The sequence below is a fragment of the Ursus maritimus genome, unplaced genomic scaffold (assembly GCF_017311325.1).
Source record: "Ursus maritimus isolate PB19 unplaced genomic scaffold, ASM1731132v1 scaffold_8, whole genome shotgun sequence".
In the NCBI taxonomy this organism is placed as follows: Eukaryota; Metazoa; Chordata; class Mammalia; order Carnivora; family Ursidae; genus Ursus; species Ursus maritimus.
Window position 1 is genome coordinate 29,341,961 of NW_024426996.1, and position 27,785 is coordinate 29,369,745.

Here is a 27,785-nt window from a genome sequence, read left to right on the forward strand (position 1 = left end):
ATGGATCTATAGACCTGAAAATAAGCAAAACTAAAACGAGGTGCCTGCCTGAAGGGAAAGTATGGGTCAGGAGTTATTCAGATAGTGTGATAGCCAGAGAAATCAGAGGATATCATCCTAGAGGAGTCATCTTAGAATGTAGGCTTTCAAAGTCTATGGACTCTATCTAGACAGATTCTAGTTAAATTACTTGAATCTTACAGCCAGGTGAATTTTGAATTGAGAACTGTGCTAAAAAGAAGGGAAAGGAAATTTTAGGTGTGTGGGCAAAGACACAATGGGAAAAAATGGACTGGATAGACAGAAAAGAAAACTCAAAGTCCAAGAAGGTAGATGCCTCTGTAGCTACAAAGGAGAGTATATGGGGAGAAGCTAATCAGCTGGTGAAGCCCTTTAACATGGCAGTTGGCACAAATATATTTTCATTTTCCTATCTTAAAGCTGGCTTCTCCTTTAGAGCACACAAAATGAACTACTGGGCCAGACATAGTAGTACCTGCACTATTGCACTACGAGGAAGTAGTCAAAGGCTACCAAATGTTCTATGGAAACCTCTGATCTTGGTGCACGCTTGCCTTTCAAGATGAATGGCAGGACCTGAAGATGAGACTTGTAGTGACTCAGAACAAAAAGTGATACCTCTTGAAAGACAAAACCAAGCTCTCAAGGGTGTTGCTTAGGTTTTGAACACATATTATTTCTCATTTATTTTCATTAGCCAGAACCAGGAAATTCATCCTTCCTGCAACAAAGATTTATCAAGTGATTCTTCACTTCAAGCCCTACTATTGGTTAAAATTTACCCATCCCAACTTGTTAAACTAGTTTATTCTAAATCCTTAAGCATTCTTTCTTTAGTCAGCTTACAAATCTGACGGAATGCCCAGGATGCTACTCATTTGACGAGAAAGCACAAGCAACACGGAGGTGGAGGAGTCCGTATTCGCAGCAGTGTATGATGTATCAGTAAGTTTAACCTGATTTCATGTTTGAAAGAGTTGTTTCAGGTTGTGGTTTCTAATTCTGAACACTATCATGAATTGGGAATTTAATAGCTTTTTTTTTTTTCTTTACTGTTCAAGGAAATAATAACATAGTAGTAGTGATGTTAATGCTTTTTATTTCAGGAAACTGTGCTAACGATTTCATATTTAGGATTTGAAAAGTTTAACAAATTGGATTTTAATTGGACATTTTAACGTGAAAATAAGATAATCACAGAGAGAGGAAGGGAAAACAGAGAGCCTGAGGTAACATTGTGTAAATATGTAGGAGTGGAAGGATGTGGCAAGGAAGAAAGTGTTTTCTCACTCTTACCAGACTCTACAGTATATAATGCTGTTCGTGATCTTTCTAAAGTATGCATTCGATTGACACATTGAAGAAAGAGGAAACATACAAGTTGTATAGGAAGTATTGTATTTTAAAATGATTCTGAAATTGATAAACATCATTAAAACTCAAAAAAATGAGCAAGAATTTTAATGTCCTTTGAGAAGTCCTTTGCTTTTTAAAATAAAACTTTAAAGAAAAATAGAAGAACAATCTATACGTAATAATATAAAAAGGAGGTAGGAGCAAATAAATAATCCTTTTCATTTATACAAAATTTTGTATTTTAATAGATTTGGAATGAAGTCTATAGAAAATAAATCTTAAGACATTTTTTAGTTCCCACTCCCCGTCTGATCCATTCTGCATTTTTCTCTATTTTGAACATTAATTCTTTATGTACAAATATGAGTAAATTAGTACAAATTACTCAAGATAATGAGGGAATTACAAATGTCTTTTCTAATGATGTTTAACTAGAGTTGCACTATATCCTTTGTTGGTAATGATTGGTATTGTGTATAAAACTCAATTAAGTGCACATGGATTTCTGGATCATAGATTTCTGGATCAAAATCATAGAGATTTTATTCTCTACAGTCATTCAAAATGTTCCCCTTTCTTCTTGCTCACTGTAGAGCCACACATTAATAGGCTTAGGCTGTTAAAAGGCAACACAAAAGAACAAAAACAACTTTTCACACTTAATTGATCTTATTTCTAAAACTGGCACACATTAGGATTTACTTTTTAAATAGAATGTAATAGAGGTAGGATGATCATTATTAATATTACTTTTATTTTTACTTAAAAGTATCTCCATTCTATAGGGAAAAAAGTTGTGATTCCATATGATAAAGATAATTTAATTAATCCTATTTTTTCTCTTTTTTGCTCTTTAATTTCAATAGTCCTATATTTACTCGAGAATTACTATGTACTGGGGGTACCTGGGTGGCTCGGTCAGTTAAATGTCCAACTCTTGATTTTGGCTCAGGTCATGATCTCAGGGTCTTGAGATCAAGCCCCGTGTCAGCGTCCATGCTGGGCATGAAGTCTGCTTAAGATTCTCTCTCTCCTTCTCCCTTTGCCCCTCCACCTGCTTCTCACTCTCTGTCCCTTCCTTAAAAAAAAAAAAAAAAAAATTACTATGTACCAGTCATTATTTTGGGCATCAGAGGCATAGGGATAGGGATGAATAAACATACAGTTTTAATTCAGTTTCTTTTAAGGCTTATGCAAATGTCAATTGTGTATTACAGCTGGTTAAAGGTAAAAGAAATCTATCAGAAAGGTAAAGAAGGAAATGAAAGTGACATAAAGGGATGCAGACAGGAAAAACAGGCTGAAGTAAAAACCTGGGAAAAGCAAAAGGGCCTACCTCTGATCAACAGACCAAGAAACTATTTAGACCTCTCCATTCCCATTCCTTGCTATTGTCAAGATTTTCAAAATTTTCCCTTCCAAGTCCAAAATCCTTACAAATTCTATTGTCTCTATCCCTATTCAGATAAATCACTATGTCTACTTTATAGAGTTTTGCCATATTGGTTTTGGTTTTTCTTAGTTTTGAGGCTTCTAGGAAGAGTAAGGGGTAAGTGTGCTTGGATGGGTGGGGTCGGTGTTGTAAAACTGTCCCTACTCTACCCACTGATAATCCATGCCTCAGTGTAGTTAAATCTCAGAGGGTTTTCTCCATTTGAAATATACAAATAAATCTTCATAAGTTTTTGTCACCTGTGAGCAACATGAAGAAAACCTATTTTTTGTTGTATATGTTAGTACCTAGTAGAATTCTTGGCACATAATATGTTAATGGAACTGTTTAACTGTTCTTCAAATGTATATGGGACTAATTTCCAACTAACAACTCATTGGATATTGGTTATTTGAAACTTCTTCATTTGACTTAACTGGATTTCATATCTCTTTCAAAGACTCCTTTTTACACGTAAATATTTTGTTTACTCTTCCCGTAAGCCACTCTGTATTTAGATATAGTGATATAAATAGGTGTAAGTACATTTATAACTTTTAGTCATTGTTTTCTTTCCTAAAACTGAGTAACTATGAAATAGATTCCGTGGATTATCTTATTCCTCCAATGACGTTTTGAATAATTTTACATTTCTCTTTGTCTCACACAGAAATATTAATCTTTTTTTAAAAAATTGAGATGTAATTGATATAGAATATTGCCTTAGATTCCGGTATACAGCATAATGATTTGATATTTGTCTATATTATGAAATGATCACCACAATAAATCTAGTTAACATCCACCACCATAGAGTTATAATTTTTTTCTCGTGATGAGAAATTTTAAGATCTACTCTCTTAGCACCTTCCAAATATACAATATAGTTGCTTTGCTGTACTTTACAACTCCATGACTTAATTATTTTATAACTGAAAGTTTGTACCTTTTGACCACCTTCACTCATTTCTTCCTGTCTTCCTTACTGCCTCTAGCAACCACCTAGTCTCTTTTCATGTAGTAACACCCATTGATGGATTTTAAGTTCTTTCCCACATTGATTATTAAAACAAGTTTGTGTTTTATAACAATAGGCATAAAAAGACTGTCAGGTGATTTTTAATATGGAAACTGAAGTTGTCGTTTAAATGACAGATTTCCCTCATCTTCTGTAATAGTGCCTTGAGTTCTAGGAATTCAGCACTGTCAATGTGGGACTACGACAAGATACCAAAAAATGAGACAACAGATGGACCTTAACCTGAGTAGGAGTGACTAGTATCTCTGAAGTAGCATAATTCCAAGTTTAAAAAAAAACAATTAAAGTTTTATCAGAACACAGACACATTATGCATGGATATACATTTGTATTTTCTTTTTTATGTATTTTTTAAAAATAAGACTTAACAAGATACAAACATCTATTTTTCTATGGTTAAATATTTTCATAGGAAAATGTCATTCTAGATTATCTTTAAACATTTTCTTTTTTTTTATTTTTCAATCTCAGGAAAATGGACACACATATTATAAACAACACTGTAATAATGAACATCCTTCTGGCTAATTTTGCACACAATCAAAATTGTTTCCTTAGGATAAGTTATCTTCTGCACTTGCACAATTTCTGGAATGGCATTCCTTGATTAACAAACTGCTCTACATTCCAAACTTTCTCCTTCCATATTCTCTATATCCCTAGAACACAGAAATATAGTTCTTTCCTTAGGACACATTATTTTTTACAACCACCTCATCTAAGGGTTTATTACTGAAGATTTAGTCTTTGTGCTCCTGACTCCCTGATGCCACCTGGGACCATTGCTCTCCACACCCATGTAAACGCCCTTGCAAACTGGTTTGTTCCTCTGAGGTTCACACAGTTTACTCTCTGTCCTTTTTCCTTCCTCACCGTTGTCTTTATGGATCCATGATTATGCCCGCCTTTATTGAAGACTGGCACTTGCTTCCCCATCTCTTTCTCTACTTGAAGTCCCACATTGACCCTACGTAACATAAGTGCCCGTGTGCTTGATCTGCAAAATCCTAGTCATTTATTTCCTTGATCTCCTCATCTCTATAATATTCTCTTCAAATACTACTCTCATGTCTACACCCTAGACTTTGTCATGACTTGGAATTACTCTTTCTGAGTCATAACTTTGGACAACTATCCTTATTCTAACCTTCGTTCTTAAAGTCTTAGTCACTTCTAATGCATAAGGGTATTTTTTTATTCATTGGCTCTTCTAATCTGTAAATTCTTTTTTTTAAGATTTTATTTTTTAAATAATCTCTACACCCAATTTGGGGCTTGAATTTATAATCCCGAGATCAAGAGTCACACGCTCTACTGACTGGGCCAGCCAGGTGTGAATTCTTCATATCCATCAGTTGCCACCCCCATCACACACATACATGTACTTTTTTGTTTTTCTTTATGATCTTTATGTTCATCATTTCAACAGTTTTTTTATAAAGATTTTATTTATTTGAGAGAGAGAGAGAGAGCATGCAAGAGAGCACGAGTAGGGGAAAGGGGGAAAGGGAGAGGGACAAGCAACCTCCCCATCGAGCAGGGAGCCTGATGTAATGTAGGGTCAATTCCAGGACCCTGGGATCATGACCTGAGCCCAAGACAGACACTTAACTGACTGAGCCCCCCAGGCACCCCTCAACAAATTTTTTAATGATGCCAAACTCCATTAAATTCTATTGTCTTGTGTTTTTCATCATTCATACCTAGATAAATTCTAGAAAGCCTATGACTGTTTGAACAATGACACCCCTGCCCAGACCACTGAGGAACGTTATAGAAAATTCACGAATTTCCAAGAGGTGCCAATTCATCTGAGGACTGAGCTCTAACCAGCATTCCTATTACATTCCCTTAGTCTGTACTCCCATTTTCCACGATTATCTCCACTCCAGCCTCTTCAAATTTCCAGTTCTCACCACCTGCCCTCTCATGTTTCTCATGTTTCTCTGCTCATGTTTCTACTAATGTGATTGATCAATTAGATGAAAATTCCTTCAACTTCCTGACATCGAACCAAGAAATGTATCTACATCCATTTACTCTAAGAGGATGCCTACAGTGTGTCCAAGTTCTCTAATCTACTAGGTTTAACCATATGAAATATCAATTCATGAGCACTTTTGACCTCTACAAATGGCAATTTCATATACGGGAACCTAAATTAAGAATCCAGGATCCTTCAGATACCCTCCCAACCTCAGGATCTCTGTTAGCTGGTTAACAACATTGTAAGCATACTTAAAATTGTCCCATTCACAAGGGAAAAAAAAAAAATTCCTCCATCAATTCTATACACCTTGCTGACTTATCTTTCTCTTTCCATCCATAGTCAAACTTATGGGAAAAAAAGTTTATATCTGCTGTTCTGTCTTTTCACTCCCAATTTTTCCTCAAATCCACTGATATTTGGTTTATAATGCCACTATTCTGTTCCTTCTTCTGTCATGGTCACCAGTGATTCACTACTGCTTAACCCAATGGGTTTCCTAAATTTTCATCGTATTTGATTTCTCAACAGCATATGACACTATGGATCAATCCTTTCTAGGACATCCTCTATCTTTCATTGTCATAACACATTTTACTTTCCTCCTTATTTCCTTCTGTGGTTTTCAGACTTCATTCCTTGCCCATATCTTAAATGTTAGTTAGTCTTCTTTAAGATTCTTCTCCAAGTCTTCCTTTCTTCCTATTATTTAAACAGAGAAAAGTCTTGAGCACCTGCCATATTCTAGGTGCCAAAAAATACAATAATGAATTTGACACAGTACCAGCCTTGTTCATTGTTATAATCTCAGTTACTAGAAGTACCTGGCATTAGTAATAAACTTAGTAATCATTTTTAAATGGTAAAGTAAAACTGCTAGATTAAAAAGAATGCATATTGAATTTTTTTTCATGTTTATAAGTTAACCTACCTATTCCTCTTTATATTTGTAGCATATAAACTTTAATTTGCCATTCAACTTTCATTTTACTTAGGAAAAATGGATAAACAGAAGATTTGATCATTAGCTTTTCCCCTCTTCTTTTTTTTTTAAGTTGTCAAATTACTGTTTCCTTTGATGATGTCTAGTTCTGCATGTCATTTTGTGAATATCTCATCCAAAAATATGAAAGGAAAAAATGAAAATCAGCCAAGATCGTGTGGAACTGATTTATCTAATTTTCTTAGCTCCAAGAAGTTTATAAGCAAAGTTATTAATTTTTTATCAATGGTTATTATCAAATAACTTAACACAATGAAAAAGACAAAATTTATTCAAACAAGGAAGTTTTTAAAAGAACGGTTCTCCTCCTGGTGTGGCATTTAAGTAAAACACAATGTTTTGTTTTGTTTTTAGTTCTTTTGAATAATGTTGGCATAGTACAATATTTTAAATGTCCCTGTAGGAATAAGTAGTGTGCAATAATTATTTCATTTTATAGACTTATGAAAGAACAGTTTATAGCCTGAAATTACTATTGCCCAGTCCACCCACAATTACTTATTTCATGAATTCACAGGACAGTCTATATGCTGTTTTCCAGTTTATTAGCCATCTAAGAAAAAACAGCTTCCAAATTTCTTAGATATTGACATATTTTTGAGTTAAATGCAGTCTTGATCCTCAGTTTTAGTAAATGAACCAGACATCGAATTTCAGACTCATATTCAGGGGTCATAGTGAGTGGATACTGAGAATATTTCTTCTGCAAATCAAGAATCTAAGTAATAATAAGATGAACTCAATGTTATTTTATTTCAACAATAACAACGATGAATGTATTCAACTCCTACCAAGGACAAGACTTGTAACTGGGTACATGGCAGGCGGTTAAAGGAAACCTGATTTCTGGTAAGGGGAAGATTGAGAGAACAATAAATAGTAATAAATATAAATTTAAAGCTGAATAAATGTTAAGTACAGGTATAATCAATGTATTTCAGCAGCATTACCTAGAAGACCAGTACTCGTACTGGTAATAATATGAAATGACTTTAGGTAGGGTTTATTTTAACATATGATAGAGAAAATAAAGCTACTATATCAAACTCAGTATTGGTGGGTATTTTTGCTTAGGGATTGTTTATATCAAAAATGAGCTCATTTTAAAAATTTAAGGAAATTGACTTAGAAATATTAGTGCTTACAGCAAAAATATGTGATATTGCAAACGAAATCTGGAAAACAACTCAAAGAAAACAACTAATTTTAAGCAGGGCAGAATTTGAACACTTCAAATAGAGCACTTGAATAAGGTCTTGAAGATGAGTAGGTATTATGTAAATAGGGAAGTGGGAGAAGGCAATTTTGGACTGGGATCATTAGAGTAACAATGCAGAACGCCTCCTTAGTTAATAGAATAGGTGTTTGTTTTATCTTTGGCCAGGTTGACATCCTCAAGAAAACGCAGATTAGGAGCCCTACTTTTTAAAACAAATCCTCATTTTATAGGTTTATTATGGAGGGTACTTATATACTTCAGCACTCATAAAAAATACATCACAAACAAGGCAGGGAAATTTTTTTTTATTTTTAAGTTTCATTGTTGTTTTTTATAATTACTACAATTAAATACTGCTTTGATAGTAACTACCTCAATTTGCGAATCCTTTCAAGTTTATCAAATGGAATCCTCCATAACTTGCAATTCAAGTTCAAATGCCAAATCTCTGGGAAAATAGTCTTGCCCTCTCTAATTATTCTCTGTTTTATGAAGAACAAATAAATTAAAATCCAGAATACTGAAATACTCCCATTCCAAAATAAATAGCAGTTTAGAGCAAATAGCATGGAAGAAGTACTAGGTTGGGGGTCAGAACACCTGAATAAAAATTCTAGGTAATAGCTATGTGTCATTAGACCATACTCAAGACCTGTTTTTACCACTGTACTGATATTTGAGATAAAAACCATGAAAACTATAAAAGATTACAAATGGAAAAAGTTATCATTGTTAATGGAACCCAATGAAGGTGCCATTGAGAATGTATTAGTAGAATTTAATAATGACCCTAATGCCAGACACATCTTATAACAAATGGCCAGGTGATTTTCTAGGGGTTTATTATACTTCTTTGACTTGGATTCCTACTCAGATTTCTGAGAACAGACCCAATTGAATGGTTTATTGTGTCTCACTTCTAAGTGAATTGTCTCTTCCCCCAGAGGATTTTAGGCATCTCCAACAGGAATAATCATTTTCTGTCCTCTCCCTCTTTTGGGGCTGCTCTGAAAGTCACAGCCCGGACAGCCAGTGACCTCACTATTTTGAGACATGTGACTCAGGCATGCCTCTTCTACATGGTCTGCTGACCAGCTTGACTGTAAGGCTATGGTTGCCATGGTTACTTCACCAAGTACTAGAAGCTCTTAATTGCTGCCATGTACTACTTTTCTGATTCTTGGGGTTCTTCCAGATCCTTGCACTTGGGCTGAAAATAAAATTGTTTTTTAGTACAATTCTGTTCAGCAAAATTTACCTCTCTGTTCCCAAGCTTCTATTTTTCTAACATGCCCCCTTGGTCATTGCTGTAGTAATTTTGGATTAGGACCTGTGTTCCACAGAGGAAAATGCTCATAAGTTGAAGACAAGGAACTGAAGTGGGCTCAAATAATTAGCACTTTTATGTTCGTGGGTAAATCCTTATAGCCTCAAGTGAAAAATGGGCAAATCATACTTACCACGTGAACCTTACATGGATGTGGAGTGGATCAAGTGTTATGGGGTATGCTAAAGCTCTCTAAAAACTTTAAAGTGCTATATAAATGAGAGCTATCATCATCATCATTATTATCGTTAGGGTGACCTGTGCCTCACCCTTCTACTATTCCATTTCACCCTTTGTTCTCCCAAACCTGTTTGAAATAAGGTGGGGCATCTTTGAGGAAAGGACCACTCCCTATCTTCTCAGGGGCCCTAAGACTCTCTAGAACCACCCTCATGAGGCTCTGATTACACTGTGTAAATTTTATCAAACACAGACAGAAAGAACTCCCAACAATTAAGATAGCTTATCAGATATATAGAAATACCATTTATATTTAACTGAAGAAATATAGTCATCCTCTGGCAGGTATTTTGCCACTGAAATGTGAGGATGAGTAATAGGAAACTGGAGACAAGAGAACTACCTGTACTGTTGGTTACCACATAGACAGGAATCTCCCAAAAGAGTGCGACTTCTATGCATTGGCTGGACTGCTTGGTCAGAGCAGAGTGTTTACTTTTTCCTTTCTTTTCCTTTTTCTTTTTTTTTTTTTTTTATCCTTTTCAAACCATCCCATTTTGTTCAGCCAGGTCAGCCAGTCTTCTTCATTCAAGACTGACAGCACTAGCTAACATCAAGTAAGCACTTGCTATCTCTTCATTCTCATATCTCTGTAAGGGTCATCTGCATTTTCCTGATTAATAAACTCAGGCTCTAATAAATGAGGTGAGGCTATGTGGCTAGTGAGTGCAAAGACATTTTGTCTGAAGACAAACATGGCTCTTTTCCAACCCACACATGCCACCAGCCTCTCTTCAGAGAGCTGGTGAGGCTGCTGTGACTAAAGCAACCCTTAAAAAAAAAAAAAAGTAATGTGAGAAAAATATTGCTTATTTTCTGTTGAAGACTATGTGATACATGCAGGATTGGCTAGAAGAGGTGGAATATCATGTGAAAATGCATAAAATAGTGTAACACTGTGTCATCCTCAAACATCTTCTGAAGAGCCTGACCAATAATAGTGCGTGATGCATGCATGAAGATGTAACCCGCTAAATCAGCTGCTAGCAGCTTCTTTCTTCCTCATGAGATAACACCAACCCAGAGAACCTCTTAATATGTGACAGATCACATACAGACCACATTAGACAGAGAAGTAGGATATTGAGAAAACCATCTGGGCAATTAAAAGAAAGTGAGAGATTTTCCTCTTAATTATCTAGATAATGTCTTAATTCTTGACTTCCTCTTTTCGAAGTGATTCTGACAAATTGTAGGAGGATAAGACTAGAAGCCAATCTTTTCATCCCTTATTCTGTATGCCCTTCGCTTAAATTTCATTGTCTATGCAGAAAGCAGAGTAATGTCAGTTCAGTGAATAAACCAGAATATGTTGCCCACATTGGGCCAAACACTGTGTTAAACATCACTGTTGTAGGAAGAAGAAAGGCAGAGAACATGGGCACAGAAATAAGAGATTAAAAAAAAAAAAGCACAGTGGGGATGGTTAATGGATGCTATCTTCTGATTATTTCTATTTTCTTGGTGAAATGGCTTTAAGGCCATCCGCCGAGGGTGAAGATGAAAGAGAAGGTATTGAAGATTTGAGAAAAGAAGGTATGAAATAATCCTCTACTTCTCACAGTAGGAGAAAGAGAATAACTAAGGAAGTATGATGGCTAGGAAGCACTGAAGCCAACTTGAGGTTAGTGTTCCTGCAGTTTAAAATGAGACTCATCAGCAAAATTGAGTATTTGTTTTCCAGCCATATTTGTATAAACACAAAATAGGTGAAATTTATTTTAACCAGGGTTGGGGTTTCCTACATGATTATGACATAGAGAGAGAAGACTACAGGACTGAGGCTGTATGCCAGGAATGAGTATAATTAGGGACCGTGGGCTTTATGCCAAGTAAGAGAGCAATGCCAACATGAGGGTGATGGGAGACAGTGAAAAGATAGTAAGGTGGGTGGATTATAAGTCCCAGTGGAGTTGAAGTCAGGGTACTAAGGCTGTGAGCTGGAAAAAAAAGACTGGGGGTAGTTGCAGAGTTGGATGATTAAAATTTAGATTATGGAGAAATTTACACTATTGGTAATGACGAGATACAGAACATAGTATGAGACTGGGCGGCTGAGGTAGGGAAAAAGACAAAGTGGCACAGATAGTCAGAACATGACCCATACAACAAAATTGCGAAATAGGTAAAGGAAACTTCAAGGGTGCTTCTAACTGGAATGGGATTGCAGTGAAAGGAACTGGCCCTTAAAAGAGGAAGAAGGCATTCAAGTAGCACATTGAAATGTTTCCAGAAATGGAAATGCCAGCAACTGTAAAAAGAGGAGGTTAGAAACACAGAGGAAGAGAGAATATTTGAGGCAGAGAGCGTGTTGTGAATAAAACAGAAATAGGTGAATGTAAGGAACAGAATAGCACATGTGAAGGGAAGTAAGAACCCAAAAGTAAGTTAGACACGCTAAACGAAATACACTTCCTATATTTAAAGTTGTCCAGGGGATTCCTATAAGCCTTAGAAGTATCAGCACTTTGTCATCACCTTCAGGGGCCCCATGATTTGATCCTTGCTTGTCTCTCTGGCTGAACCTTTTCTACTCTTTCTTGGACCCACCATAACCCAGCACCCTGGCCTGATTTCTTTCAGGAACTCGGCAAGCTCACCCTTGTTCCAGCTCTAGGAATTTGCAGCCCCCTGGTTGCTCTTTACCCAGTTCTTCTAGAAGCTTCACAATTCACTTCTCAATTCATCTTCATAATCACCTCTCAGCTGAAATGGCATCTCTTCAGGGACAATTCCCTGTTACTCAATTAAGCATCCTCTCCCTCCAGCCTCCAGTCACTCTCTATTCATTAATACGCTTTGTTTTCATGAATTGAAACTTATTCTTTGGCTTGTTTTATTTTTGGTCTCCTTCCACTAGCTTGGGAGCTCCATAAAAGGAGGGAACTTGCCAGTCTTGTTTGCTACAGTTTTTCTAAGCAGCAGAATCAGGTCTTAGCACATAAAGAGATCTCTCTAAATATTTCCTCATGAATAATTGAATGAATGAATGAATGAATGAATGAATACTACCCAAAGAGTTTATGGTCTGCATAATGAGAAATATCTGAGGGTTTTTGAATGAGAGAATCACACTATCAGAACTGTATAATTGGAAGATAATTCTGGCAGCAACATTGTAGAATGTATTTGAGGGGAAATTATCTGGTGATAAAGAGATCTATTAATGGCTACTGTGATTGTCCAGATGAAATACATCAAATGCCTGAAGTGGGATGGTAAGGACATGAAAAGAAGGGGCCAAATGGGAAAGACAATTTAGAGGTAGACCAACTTTGTGAAGCATGTTGTGCAGAGGGAGATGTCTTGTGATTTTGAGGTTCAGAGAGTGGGTAATCTAGAAAATTGTGGATAATCTTATTAACACATATATTTGCTTTTTAAAAATGTGATTTAAAAAAGTAAAAGGAAGTAAAGAAAGAGTGCAATAAAAAATGAACAGATTAAGGTAGAAAGAGGGTGATACTATAAGAACAAAGCAGAAGAAATGAGTAGAATGAAGAAAAGAGAAACAAAAGCCACTATGAAAAGGCAAAGAGAAAAAAGAAAAGATTAATGATGATGTGAAGAAATTATAACATTTTTACGTTGTTGATAGGAATGTAAAATGGTGCAGACACTTTGGAAAAGTTTAACAGTTCCTCTACATGTTAAGCATAGAGTTATCATATGACCCAGAAATTCTACTCTTAGCTCTACATGAAAAAGAAATGAAAACACGTTCTTACAAAAATTTGAACATGAATGCTCAGAACACATTATTCATAATAGCCAAAAATTAGGAACAATCCAAATGTTCATCAGCTGATAAATGTACATATAAAATATAGCATATCCATAAAATGAAATATTATTTGACAATAATAACAAATGAAATCTTACCTCCCACTATGGAAAACAGTATGGAGGTGATACATGCTATCACATTGCTAAATTTTGAAAATATTACGCTAAATGAAAGAAGACAAATACAAAAGACCATATATGATTCTGTTTATGTGAAATGTCCAGAATAAACAAATCTGTAGAGACAGAAAGTAGATTAGTGGTTGCCTAGAGTCAGGGAGGGAGGAAAAAATAGGGACAGAGTTTCTGTTTGGGGTGATAAAAGGTTTGAAAATTGATTGTGGTGATGGTTGTACAACTTTGGGAATATACTGAAAACTGTTTAATTGTATACTTTAAATGAGTGAACTGTATGGTATATGATTTATATCTCAATAAAGCTGCTAAAGAAACAAAGGAAGGAAGGAAGACACCAAAAAGCTCTGGGAGCTCAATGTATGTTTTGATTAAATGTAAAAACTCCTGACAGTTATTGTTCACTGAACCGGTCAAAGTTGCCTACCTATCATTACCCTTCCCTTTTGGCACTCATGTGACTTCTCCAGCAGTATCACACCGTTCTTTCAACAGTTCTTTCTGACTCAAGAAAGGCTTTACTTCATTTTCTTTTCACATTTTAAATTTTACTTTACTCTGTTTATTTTTATTTAAATTCAAGTTAGCTAACATATATAATAGTGTTGGTTTCAAGAGTAGAATTTAGTGATTTATCACATATAACACCCAGTGTTCATCCCAAGTGCCTTCCTTAACACCCATCACCCATTTAGCCCATCCCCCCACGTATCTCCCTTCCAGCAACCCTCAGTTTGTTCTCTATATTTAAGAGTCTCTTATGGTTTGCTTCCCTCTCTGTTTTCCTCTTATTTCATTTTTCCTTCCCTTCCCCTATGTTCATCTGTTTTGTTTCTTATATTCCCCATGTAAGTGAAATCATATATTTCCCACTGGTTGATACAGTGATCATAGAACTTGTTCATTAGAAAGGATTTGTAGCTAATACATCTGTGCATGCTTCAGTGTTCAAAACAAGCCCTACTTTCTTGTGGGGGTCAAAATTTGTTGTTAAACAGCAGTAGGAAAAGAGATGATTAAGGATAAATAATGCTTAATTAAAAATATTAGGAAGAGCAGGAAAATGTACCAATAAAACTGAAGCAGTATTGGCCAAAGTGGGTGCAGTACTGCTCTGGCCGATCACCTTACCTTCACTAGCCCGGGTCAGCGGCCCATGCATTCTTTCTGATCATCATCAGGTTTTAATCACCTCAATACTCTAGAATTTCCTTCCGGGAATAGCTTATCACAGAACTTCACCATGTAAATTTGCATTAATGAGCAGAACTTTGAAGAGTAGCACTCTCTGACCTTGATCATCCCCTTTTGAACTCTTTAGCAACTAAAACACCAGTTATTTTAATTATGACATCAGTCAACTTTTCATTTATGAAACATTATGTCTTTCTCATTTGCATAATGTGCAGCTATAGAAACAAGACACACAGCTTGTCAGAACATGAAACATAAAAAGAAGCAATCTTCTCATATAATCTTTTTCACGACTTTTAGTATTTCTACTCACATCACAGATTTTATGCAAGTCTCACTATATCGGTGGTACAATTAAAATCGTCATCATCATCACTGCTAAGCCACTGTTATTATGAATAATAACACCCTCACCTCCTGATATTTGCATAACAACAGCTTTCTTCCAGAGTTATTCTTTCTTCTCTGGGCAATGGATTAAAACTCCAGCCAGATGATTCACCCATCCTGTCTTGTCTTAAACTTTCTCATACCCACTATTGTAATTCTTTCACCATTGATGCTCCAAATGTGGCAATCTGATAATGCCTACTTCTGAAACCTGGTCTTTCCTCTTTTTTTTTTTAAGATTTTATTTATTTATTCAACAGAGATAGAGACAGCCAGCGAGAGAGGGAACACAAGCAGGGGGAGTGGGAGAGGAAGAAGCAGGCTCCTAGTAGAGGAGCCTGATGTGGGGCTCGATCCCGTAACGCTGGGATCACGCCCTGAGCCGAAGGCAGACGCTTAACCGCTGTGCCACCCAGGCGCCCCTTGAAACCTGTTCTTTCTGACTCAAGAAAGGCTTTACTTCATTTTCTTTCACATTTTAAATTTTACTTTACTCTGTTTATTTTTATTTAAATTCAAGGCTCTGGTAGCCCCTCTTCGCCTAAGCTTAGACTCTCTTATCTGCCAGGACTCTGCATGGAAATCATCAGGCTTTGCTAGTCTCCTGAGGGACTTTCCAGTCCGTGCATAGTTTCTGGCCTGTGTTTTCACTCAGATTCCAAGGTTCTGGGCACCAGTTCTTACCTCTTTCCTTCATAAGCAGCACATCTGCTATCCAGCACACGTTTCCCCAGCTCACTCCATCTCATCTATGTACAAACTCCTTGGTATCCTTTCTCTGCTGCTTTTGACAATAAAAAACATAACCAAAACTTCTAAGTCTTCACCATGTTTTAGTTACTATTCTAAGTGCTCATGTATATTAACTCATTTAGTCTTTGTAATAATCCCACAAGATGGGTATTATTAACCCCATTTAGTAAAAGGAACCTGAGACACAAAGAGGTTGAATGACTGCCCAATGTCCCACAGTAGCGGAGCTGGGATAAGAAATCCGGTAGGCTGGCTGCAGAGCCTACACTCTTAGCTACTATGAACAACCTCTTTCGAAGACCATGAAACTTCAAATTATGTGGCCATGGCTGTGCCAGAAAGAAATCCCTTTATCTCTCATCTTTGAATCACTGAGGGACAATATTTTGGTTATATAAAACATTTAAAAGGCTCCAAGAAAATAATAGATGCTAAGGGAGCTATCTAAAGGGAAGGACTTGAATATATACCTTGGTAAAAAAAAATATGTGACAGTGAATGGCTGACACTGATAAGAGCAAGAAGAGTCCATTCCTTTCTGCTGAGCTTTGGTTCAGGAAACACCTCCCAATGAGAATCTGGATAATGAGCCCCTCTGAATGTAACCAAAGGTAGGGGAGGGATAAAAAATGCTTTGACTCTTTGTGAAAGGTTTTCTAGATTGACCGGCTAAATGAGTAGCTTTTGTCATGGCTCATCTTTGTTTGGCATAAATACCTCAAAGGCGAGGTCACCTATATTTTGTTTGTTTGTTTGTTTGAATGTCAAAGGCTTGTCTAAGGCTGAATTTTCCTACACTACAGTGAATCTGTTTAGTCATCTGGCTGGGATAAGTCTGACCAAAATTAAATTCTTTGACTCAGAAGGATTAGGGGGAGGGAGAAGCTAGAAACAAAAGAGAAGGAGAGAATTGTCCTCTAGAGATTTTTAAGCGCAAATTTTGTAATCGTATCTTGATCTCAGGTAAATGTTTACGCTCATTTTTCCTCCTACCATATTTGAAGAAATTCATCTCTAGCAAAATTGTCTGCTAAAAATAGTTTTTGTGTTACAAATAGTTTAGGGCCACCTCCTCTTTTATGACACATTATTTTATTTAGTAGACAAATATTTACCAAGTACCTATAAGGTGCAAGCTCCACCAATCTGGAACAGTCACTCATATTAGCCATTGAAATTCATCAATTTGTAAATTAAAATTAGATTAGTACTGAAAAAAGTCAATGAGAAAAAATTATTTTATTTGTTTAAAAAACATCTAGGAATAAATATTTTAGGGCATGTCTACATAATTAGGAAAATGCGCTCAAACAATTTTTCAATTGTTACCCATAAATAAGACTGTAATTCAGTCACAATGATGTTTCTGGTGTAAGAAGTTCAACAGGAAACCACACCCTTTTGATGATGAGAGTTCTGTTGTGAAATAAACTTCCTCTCTGTGGATGGTTTTCCGTAATTGACTCAGAGGAGAAGATAGTGAGAAGATGGGCCCAGCATTTTCAAGCTTTAAAAAATTATTATTATTTTTCAATCATTATTTCCTCCAAAGAAAAATCATTAGTCCTCCTCTGAAATTCTCTTAGAAGTACTCTACAACTCTAGGAGCAATTTGTGTACACTGTGTTCCTTTCCTATAAGACGATAAGTTCCTTGAGAGGAAAATCAATTGAAGATTCTTCACTATATTCCCATTTTGTATGTAGTTATGCTCAATAAATGTTTATTCAGTTAAGTAATGAACACATGCATTAATTAGGTTTATCTCTATTCTCATTCATAAAATCTACTTTCCCACGTATGTCCTTGAGAAATCCTTGTCCTTGTCTCATGTCTCCCTGTCTTTGTTTATTCTGTTCTCTCTTCCTGTCGTACCCATCATTCTTGCTGATTCCTCCTCCCCAGCCTCCAAAACCCAGCTCGAAGGATAAGTTCTCTAAGCAAAGCCATTTGTACCCACTCATTTCTCATAACTTATTGAACATAATTCCATTATGACATTTATCACTTGTATTTTACCAGTTACTTGGTGTGTTACTAGATTCATGTTCTTAAAGATGGGAGACTATGTCTTATTCATTTTTGAATCCCAAGCAGAAAGTGTTTGGCACACAGAAGAAACTTGATAAATATTAACTGAATGAGTTCATGATTGCCCATGATCTTCTATTGGTAAAGGTGGTGAATATTTTTGTCAGCTCTTTCCTTGCCCCAGCAGGACCCCAGCTCTTCTAAAGATACTTCAGGTGTTTGTGGATTTTAATACTCTTGTCTTGCTACCAACCAAAGAGTGGCAAGCCAGAGTAACTTTAGATCCTTCCAGAAACATAAGAGAACTCAGAATTAATGCTACCTGACTGAGATACTTATCAGAGCTCAGGTTGATGGTTCTGGGGTGAGGAAACTGCCTGTAGCTTCTTTGCCCAGATATAAGGACACAGAAGTATCCCCACTTTTTCGAGATTGTTGATGCCAAAAGGCCTCCCCTCAGTTGATATCTCCAATTATTTAGTGGGTGTCTACTTTCTACTTTACCACAACCAGCTACCAATCCAGAGAAGGTAATTCTTTCTTCTGCTTTTTCATGTATAATTTTAACAGAACTATAATTGATACCTTTAACTTTCAGAGCCATATTCTTGCCCAATTCTCCTGTGAATTAGATCTTCCTGGACAACATATGCCAGTCTCATTCTAGCCTGCCTCAATTCTGTAATTGTTCAGATTTAGTCTTTAGGTTGTGGGCTCTGACTCTGGGATAGGGACAGAACTTTGTCACTTTTCTCTGCCTCCGTATAGGTTTCCCAAATGTCAGTCATTTACATACAGCTTTCATGCTTTTTGCCATATTTACATAATACTTGTATTATTATTGCCTTAATATTTTTCTTTATATTGATTCATTATTTACTCAAGTAAATATGGCCTTATCTTATCCAATATCATCTATTAAAAATCACAGATCTGAACTCTTATAACACTTACGAAATAGATATTCATTAAATACACCAGTGGTTCTCATACCACGAAGTTCCTGGGTCCAGAGCTCTGAGCTGTCACTATGTATTTGTTCATTCATTACATTGATAATCTCTTTTTGGTTCACCTATTATTTCTTCTTTAGAGTTCTATTTTCTTTTCTTCAATGTGTCCTATTTTAGATGCTCTTCATATGCATTACAGATTACTTGTTTTATAAATGGGGATTAAGGGATTAAGTATAGAGTTCTGAGAAAAAGTCCCAAAAGCCCAAAACCTAGTTCCAACTCCCCCAACATCCAATTTTGAGGTTTTGTCTTTATTATTTTTTATTTGAGTTTAGTTGACACACAATGTTATATTATTTCACATGTACAACTTAGTAATTTAACAAATTTATACATTATGCTATGTTCACCTCAAGTATAGCTACCATCTGTCCCATTACATTACTATTATATTACCATATCATTGACTGTGTCCAACTCTGAGGTTTTAGTAATTACTCTGAGCCTCTGTTGGTTCATGCTGGAATGGGAGGAGTGACCCAGAAGCCCTCATTCTTTGAGGCTTCTTGGATTTGAAGCACAAGAACCAAATATATGTTGTTAGTTCATTTACAAAGAAAACAATATTTCAGAACACTAGCATGATGAACCAGGAAGTATATGAAACAGTTGTAACTATATGAAACTATAAAGTTGTAACTATGAAACTATAGTATAATTCTGACTTTTTAAAATAAAAATATAAAGTCAAATGTCAATCAGTGATATTTTCTATTGAGAGTATTTTTCTAACTTTTTATAGAATATATTCAGATGTTACCAAATGCAATATGGGCTAACTATGAATTCTAGAAAAAAATCTATATAAAAGCTATGCAAAACTAAGATTTTAGTATTTATGTTCTGTTTGATTATAATATACAACTCTCTCTCAAAAGGCCAGCAATACTGGGTAGAAGGACAAGTTCAATGAGACCATGGATGACAGCCCTTATTGTCACAGCTGTTGTGTTGGTTCTAGCAATAATCATCGGTCTCCTGGTTTATTTTTTGGCATTTGGTAAGAATATATTCCATTGTATTATTTTGAAAATTAGAAGATCTACTGGATTTATTTCAACACCTAATATTTTCTAATATTTTGGAGTGTAATTTTCATTGCAACAATAATTTACTTAAATGTATGCAAGCTTTGTATAATGCAGTATTAATTTGCATAAACATACCTACGTTTGGGAAATGATCATCCTTTATAAAAATTAATTCTAACATTTAAATTTAGAACTGGTTCACATAATATTATCTCTTGAACAATGTAATACATCTTATGTTATATGGTTTAATAATATTTAGCGTACTGAAAGTAAAAACATTATTTTAGTAGCAATTCTGACTTCAAGGTTAACTTATGAGAATATATTACATTCTATCATAATCTAATTAACAGCTTAAATTTATGAATTATCACTAACAGGTAATAATTTTGTCAGAAAATGACTGACAAACACACGACTATGAGAACATGTGATATTAAAAATGGGTTAGAAATACTTACAAATCATATATACAATAAGGGGTTAATACCCAAAATATGTAAAGAACTCAAATAACTCAATAGCAAAAAGCCAAACAATCTAATTTAAGAATGGGTGGAAGACCTGAATAGACATTTTTCCAAAGAAGACATACACATGGCCAATAGGCACATGAAAAGATGCTCAACATCACTCAACATCAGGGAGATGCAAATCAAAACCACAATGAGATATCACCTCACACCTGTTAGCATGGCTAGCATCAAAAAGAAAAAAAAAAGTAAAAAGTATTGGCAAGGATACGGAAAAAAGGGAAACCTTGTACACTGTTAGTGAGTGTATACGTTGGTACAGCCACTATGGAAAACAGTATGGAAGATTCTCAAAAAATTAAGAATAGATCTACCAGATGAGTCAGCTAATCTACTTCTGGGTATTTATCTGTAGAAAATAAAAACACTAATTTGAAAAGATATATGCACCCCCCAGGTTCACTGCAGTGTTATTTACAATAGCCAAAATACAAAAACAACCTAAGTGTCCATCTATAGACAAATAAAGAAGATATCTATAGACATCTATAGACAAATAAAGAAGATATGATATAAATGTATATATATCAGATATATATACACATATATGGAGTATATACAAATATCAAATTATTATGTTATACACCGGAAACTAATATAATGTTATATACCTCTTTTACTTAAAAAAAACAAAAACAAAAACAAAACAACAACAACAACAAAAAACATTAGAGGGAGGTATTGGCCACAGCTATTGCATGTTTAATTCCCAGGAGTTCATCATTATAGGACTTTTTTGCATGTTATTCCTTCTACTTTGATATTTATACAACTCAAATGAACTAAAGAGAAACTATCCGTTTTTGTTCTACCTTCCAGATCAGAAATTTTACCATTACCAAACCTCCTTCCAGATCCCCAGTATTGAATATGATCCTGACTTTTCTGTTGAACACTCAAAAATGAGAAGAGACCTGAAACAAAAAGTCAATAATGAGGTAAGTCTATCATCATTCCTACTCTGATAATACTATGGTGAAGAAGACGGTTAAAATAAAATAAGAGATGAGTTGAGAACATATCAAATTGTACCGATGTTGGGAATGCCAGATAAAATACAGAATTCTCAGTTAAATTTTAATTTTAGATCCTCCTGAAAATATATTTCATTCAACATTTTAAACATGTGTATACTAAAAATTATTCATTGTTTATCTGAAACTAAAACTTAACCATATTTTTGTTTAATAATCCTGGCAACTCTAACCAACAGTATCTCAGAATTGGAAAAATACATTGGGCAAAGAATAATTGCACCAAAGACTGAATAATAGAAGCCCAACAGAAAGATTAAATAGCTCAAATACAAAAAATAAAATTATTAGAGTTATCTGGAAACATAACTCAATTATTTAGGCACAAACATTACTGTGTATCGCTTTTTAAGCACCTAATGTGTATATGACCCTGATACATTTCCCACTAGGCAACTTACACTAAACATTTATTCCTGAAAATATACCACAGAAACGTACAGCTCTTCCACTGAAGACTTCTGCCGTGTACTCAGCTTCTACTGAGCCTAGCATTGACAAAAAGTGACAGATCATTCTTGCCAGGTTCAGAAATATTTCTTCATCCATTTCCCAACCAAAATGAGCTGATGAAATGAGTTAAAGGATGCAACTGAATGGGACTGGCATGTCTTTTCAAAAATCCACCGGACTGGCATGTCTTTTCAAAAAGAAGGATATTTTGATTAAAGAAAATTGATCAGGGCAGGGTGTATTTTGTTGTAGGAAGCAATATATTGAATTACAAACAGTCTAAGCTTTGAAGTCAGAACATCTAGGTTCATATCCAAATTTTATTTCTTGACAGTTTACGAGCTTTGGAAAAGCTACTTGAGTCCTTAAAGCTTCAACTACAAAATAGGGATAATTTCACCTACCTCTCTGAGTTATTCTGAGGACTGGTTTATGTTGTGAATAAAACGTATGAAAAATTATGTCTGAATAAACGTTAGCATCTGTTTCCTGTGCTCTCACAGTACTTTCATACACCTTTGCTAAAGTGCTTACCACCTTGCTGCATCATTATTATTTTGTATGTCTATGCCCCTCGGAATTTGTGAGGGGCTAAGTCTGCTTATTCTTACATGTCTGGTGCCTGTAACAGTGTCTGCCACATGGGAGGACCATCAAAATACACTTCAAGGAGATGACTAGTAAATAAATGGCCAACTCACTAGAACTGCCCCTCTCTGTAGAGTAGAAATGGAGGCAACATAAAGAAGGAAAGCACTGTAATTTAGACCAGAAGTTGGCAATTTTTTTCTCTAAGATGCCAGATAATATTTTCAGCTTTGCAGGCTATGTGGTCTCTGAAACTATTCAAATCTGTCATTGTAGTGCAAAAGCAGCCATAGGCAATACACCAACAAATGAGTATGGCTATGGGCCAATAAAACTTCTTTATGGACAGTGAAAGTAGAATTTTGTTAAATGTTTGGATGTCACAAAATATTCTTCTTCTGATTTTTCCGACTATTAAAAAATGTGAAGACCATTCTTAGATGATGGGTCAAACACAGTGGCTGTCTAGATTTGCCCTACAGGCCACAATTTGCTGACCCCTGATTTAAATTGTAAGTTACAGTCCTAGGAAATATTGTCCTAGAAGAAATTATTAAAACCAGTGACTAAAATGAATTTTAGAAACTTCTTGTGGAGTTCAGTAATCTAAACTGTTCATATGCTCAACTGCCATGGATAATACATGGTTTACAAAGCTGTGCTTTCAAAAGAAACAACAAAATGATGACATTGGAAGAAAGAAAATGGAAGGAGGCAGGCAGAAAACTTACAATTATATATAAGATATATAAAGGTCACATATAAAATATATATAAATGAATGTAGCAAATCTGGAAGGACATAACCACAAATGTGAATAGCAGGTTCTCTATACAGTGATTTGGAAATGGTTTTACTGCTTTTCATTTTACTTTGCTGTATTGCTTCCTTTTTAAAAGAAATTTTTACAATGAACATGTATTTGTTTTGCCAAATAAATGTACATGTGTATATAGAACTATTTCCTTAAAAAACAAATTTCCCTTTGTAACAGAAGGAAAACACATGGTCATTCATTTTTTAATAACTATTGATTTTTCAATAAACATGCTCACCAAACTATGCAATATGATCTGACATGGCATTTTACCAGAAAAAAATTGATAAATCAAATTAGTCGCTTGAAAAGTATTTGTTCAACACATAACCAGTTTCAATTTTGGCAGCTCTTCTGATTCGTGAAACTAATTATTGAGACTCATGTTCACTTAAGGTTTGGCATTTGGTCAGTCCTTTCTTCAAGAAGCCAACTTGATGAGTCAATGGCAATAAACAGGTTTGTAAAACCACAGATTCTGTAATAAGTTGTGGTTTTAGTGAGAAATAATTTCTTCGAGGATTTTATACTACAGAGAAATTATCCCATATAGGAAGTCTAACATGACATACAAATGGCACATATAGTTTTGTCTTATTCTAAGTAATCATTTCATGTATTTTTCTTGAAAAGTATATTCTTTTTCAGGAAGTGCCTGATAAATACACATTCTCCCCCTCTGCTCCATTTACCACAGGATCAAAACATGGCCTAAAATGTTTCACTAACGCCTACAAAACTGATCCTTCAATCACAATCATGATGATGATAACTGAGCTTGACTGATAATGGCTGATAATTCCATACACATCAAATTTTTGAAGAAATTCAGTCTCAGCACCTCTATCCCCATGTATATTTTATATTGGCTACTGAAATATCTAGCTTAATTCGACACTTGAGATATATGAACTATCCTTGATCATGTGACAAGTTGTTCAAATATCAACATCTGATTATAGGGGTGACCTTTATGAAAAGAGGATTATGCCCAAATGAACTTTCTGAGGATAGCTGCAAACAAACTTAGAAGTAAATGCTATTACTGCAGATTTTATACAGGCATTTTTGTGATATGTTGAAATGTGTGAATTCATATTTTAAAAAGTTCTACATTGTTGGTTTTTTTTTCTTTTCTCAGATAGATAAGATATTTCGAAGATCCAGCTTAAATCATCATTACATCAAGTCTCATGTTGTTGACTTTAGGTAATCACAACTGATTAAATTTTATGATGAAAGGAAAATTTGAATTACTTAGTTATTTCTTGTCTGATTTGTGGATAGGATCTAAAAATCTTAGATTTACCAAGAGCAGAAATATTTTAATATTATTACATTTAATTATTATTCCTTCTTTACAGAGTACCTATAGGGAGAGCATTTCTTGGCTTAGGTAGTGATACAATATATTCTACTGGTTGTCTTCTTAAAGACTTTGTATTCAGTTAAAGAATCTTACAATCCTTGAATACTCTTCTCTGTTTCACTTTATTTTTTAACAATAGATATTGTAAATTTTTAAAAATCAACACACACACATACACAAAGTTGATGGATTTAACAAGCGTTTTTTTATGTATTTTTCCAGAAAAAAAAATTATAGAACTCGTACTTAGCTTTCTCTGAATATGATCAAGTTTTACAAGCAGGGGATAATTCTGGCATTAACAACACCTATATGATACAGGAAGGAGGAAATCCATGACAATAAAATACATAAAATTATTTGTTGTATTTACTTGAACATATAACTAGTATTTAGATGCTAAAGTATAAAATAGTCATAACTATGGCTATGACCTCACTCATTGATTCTCGTGTTTTTCTTTTTTAGGTCAAGTAGTGACGGTTTGAAAACAGATGTATTGCTTAAGTTTCAGTTTGTTTCTAACAATGCAGACATGATAAAAAGGCAAGCTGACAACATTTTGCATGAGAAATTGAAATTAAATGAAAGCTTCTTGAAGATAGATACTTCATTACCATATCTTAAAGGCAAGAAATCCCATTTTCCTTCCCTTGTTAAGAGTTTATTATTTTGGTGCACTGGGTGTTATAAGCAACTAATGAATCATCGAACTTTACATCAAAAACCAGGGATGTACTGTATGGTGACTAACATAATATAATAAAAGAACATAAAAAAAAGAGTTTATTATTTTAACGATCTTCTCATCTACAGAGAAAGCTTTATTTCACCATAAAATGAACGCATTTTTCATTTTTAAGTTTCTCGTTTACTTGATAATAAACAAATCTCCACACAATCAACACCAAAGATTATCTTCCTTTGATTAGTGTGGAAATAATTATGAAACAAAAATTGTAAGATAACCCAAATATAATAATATTTCCTTTTTTTAAAAGAAATCTTGATGGAATTGTTTGAATTAATTAAGCATGTGTGAGATAAAAACCTACACTCTGCAACTAATATAGTAATCTATAGTGCCTCTTGCTGTTGCAATACTCTCTCCAGTCAGAATCCAGACTGTAAGAGTGGTATGAACACAGAAATCATATGTGAGGCACAAACATTATTTGGCTCCTATGAAAGGAGACACGTCATTTTTTTCTGACACTACCATAAGCCTTCCTACAGCGTGCAGGATAGGTTTGGCCCAGGGCATGGAGGAGACAGAAGAAAAATGCCAGACCCTGATGATACCTGTCTCTGGCATAAAAGCACCATGTCATTTGCCACAAAGGCATCAGGAACTGGGTTATAAATGTTTGGGGTATGAGATTAAACAAAGCTCATTATAATTCCAAGGCTACTGTTAGATTTGTATATATTAACTTTGAAGTTGACATGTTTTACAAGGATTTGTGTAAGCTATGAAATGAGACTCTAAGGCTAACAGATAATTACGGTTACTAATAAGTTTTCTCTTGGTACTTTTTCCCCAAAAACTGTTCCGGAGGGCTAGAGCAGATATATTATAATATGTTAACAGAAGAGAAAATTGCATTATAGGTTTCATTATAGGTTTTGAAAGTCAAAAAGAAGAGAAAAATACCTTGAAGGTAAGAAATTGAAGTTTCTGTGAGTAATGCCCAACATTCAGTTTTGTTATCATGCAGATAGAACAGAGTAGACTTTGAATCCAGTGCACTGTGCTTTAGATAGCAGAGACAAACTTTCTGAAGAACACATTTTGTTGAGGATGTAGTGGTATTTGTGAGATTTTGATTTTAAAAAAATTAATTTAATCTTGAGCTCCCATTAAGCCAAATGTTACAAACTTAAACTCCATCATTTCTGGATCTATCTGCCCACCCTGACCCCTGCTTTGTGGTGTTAAGGTACTTAGGTCCTTTGTAGTGTTGCTGGATCAGAGTGAGGGATTGGTCCCTTCAGGCATCTGCTGGCAAACCATCCATCACCAGATGTTCCATTGCTATCAGAGGAAGTTACTGTTAAGACATTCCTCATTCCTCTGGAAAGCTCTCCTCAGATTCATAATTCATCCAGAGACTTCTGGCTTACCAAGGGTACTCAGAAATTAATTGTACATTTTTAATTTCATCTCTTTCTGCAAAAGACTGACAATTCCTTGAATATAGGAAATATGTTTTCTGTAGTTACAGTCACATCCCTGAGATTAGCACAGAACCCAGCAAAGAGCAGGAACTTGATATTTGTAAAATGTTCTATCTTTAATGTTGTAAACTAACTCATTCTCTTGAAATTGGGCAGGAAACAAAAGCAATATTAAATTTAAAAACCCCACAGAACACTGAGGAAACTAGAATCAATCCTCTTTCCATACAGAGTTTTAGAACTACATGAAAATACACAAAAATCTTAAAAACAAAACTTGAGTTTCATTGAGTAAGAGAAATCATTTCAGCATATACAGTAAAAAGAAAAATGCACAGAATGCATTCTAAGGGAAAGTCTGCAGGTAGCGGTGGGAAGAACCCTAAACTAGAACTCGGGAGGCCTGTGTCTTAGCAATAACCATAGTAGTGCAGCCTGGGATAAGTTGCTGAAACTGTCTTAGTTCCTGTTTTGCAAAATGAAAAGAGCAACAACTATAAAATTCATCCTTTGGAAAAATTTAAAAATGCTTTGAAAAGTACAAGTATAAACATATTAATGTAATGTATTATTTTATGGACTTTCTCAGATATCATTAGCAACCCTGATCCTAGGAAGTTGAAGAATTGATAACATGTCTTCAAAAAGGTAGCTGAAAAACTAACACACATGGCCCCAAAGCACAAATATTGGAAGAGTCAGTTGGCAAATATCTTAAGTCTAACACAGAAGAAACAATGCAGAAATGTATTAGGTATAATCTTTCAAAAGTAACGTATACAGGATCATAATAAAGTTCAAGGGGAAGCTTTGATTTTAGCTTTCACATTTAAGTGCAAGTTTGCTAAAT

The 27,785-nt window shown here is 35.0% G+C and overlaps 1 protein-coding gene and 1 long non-coding RNA gene across 2 annotated transcripts in view; one reads left to right on the forward strand and one right to left on the reverse strand.

The window, feature by feature from the left end:
* Nucleotides 1-27,785, forward strand: part of LOC103679178 (transmembrane protease serine 11G) — a 49,534-nt gene continuing 21,749 nt past the window's right edge. Inside the window, exons 1-5 of the mRNA XM_008708695.2 lie at nt 1-966; nt 19,808-19,929; nt 21,316-21,434; nt 24,530-24,597; nt 25,226-25,386. Coding sequence (XP_008706917.1) covers nt 956-966; nt 19,808-19,929; nt 21,316-21,434; nt 24,530-24,597; nt 25,226-25,386 — 481 coding nt within the window. The 5' untranslated portion in view covers nt 1-955. The remainder of the gene's footprint in view (nt 967-19,807; nt 19,930-21,315; nt 21,435-24,529; nt 24,598-25,225; nt 25,387-27,785) is intronic.
* On the reverse strand, nt 2,429-22,009 carry LOC103679177. Its single transcript, XR_572863.2, has 3 exons — nt 21,932-22,009; nt 21,336-21,410; nt 2,429-2,455 (listed from the first exon to the last, which is right to left on the reverse strand). It is a non-coding gene; the product is annotated as an uncharacterized LOC103679177 (long non-coding RNA).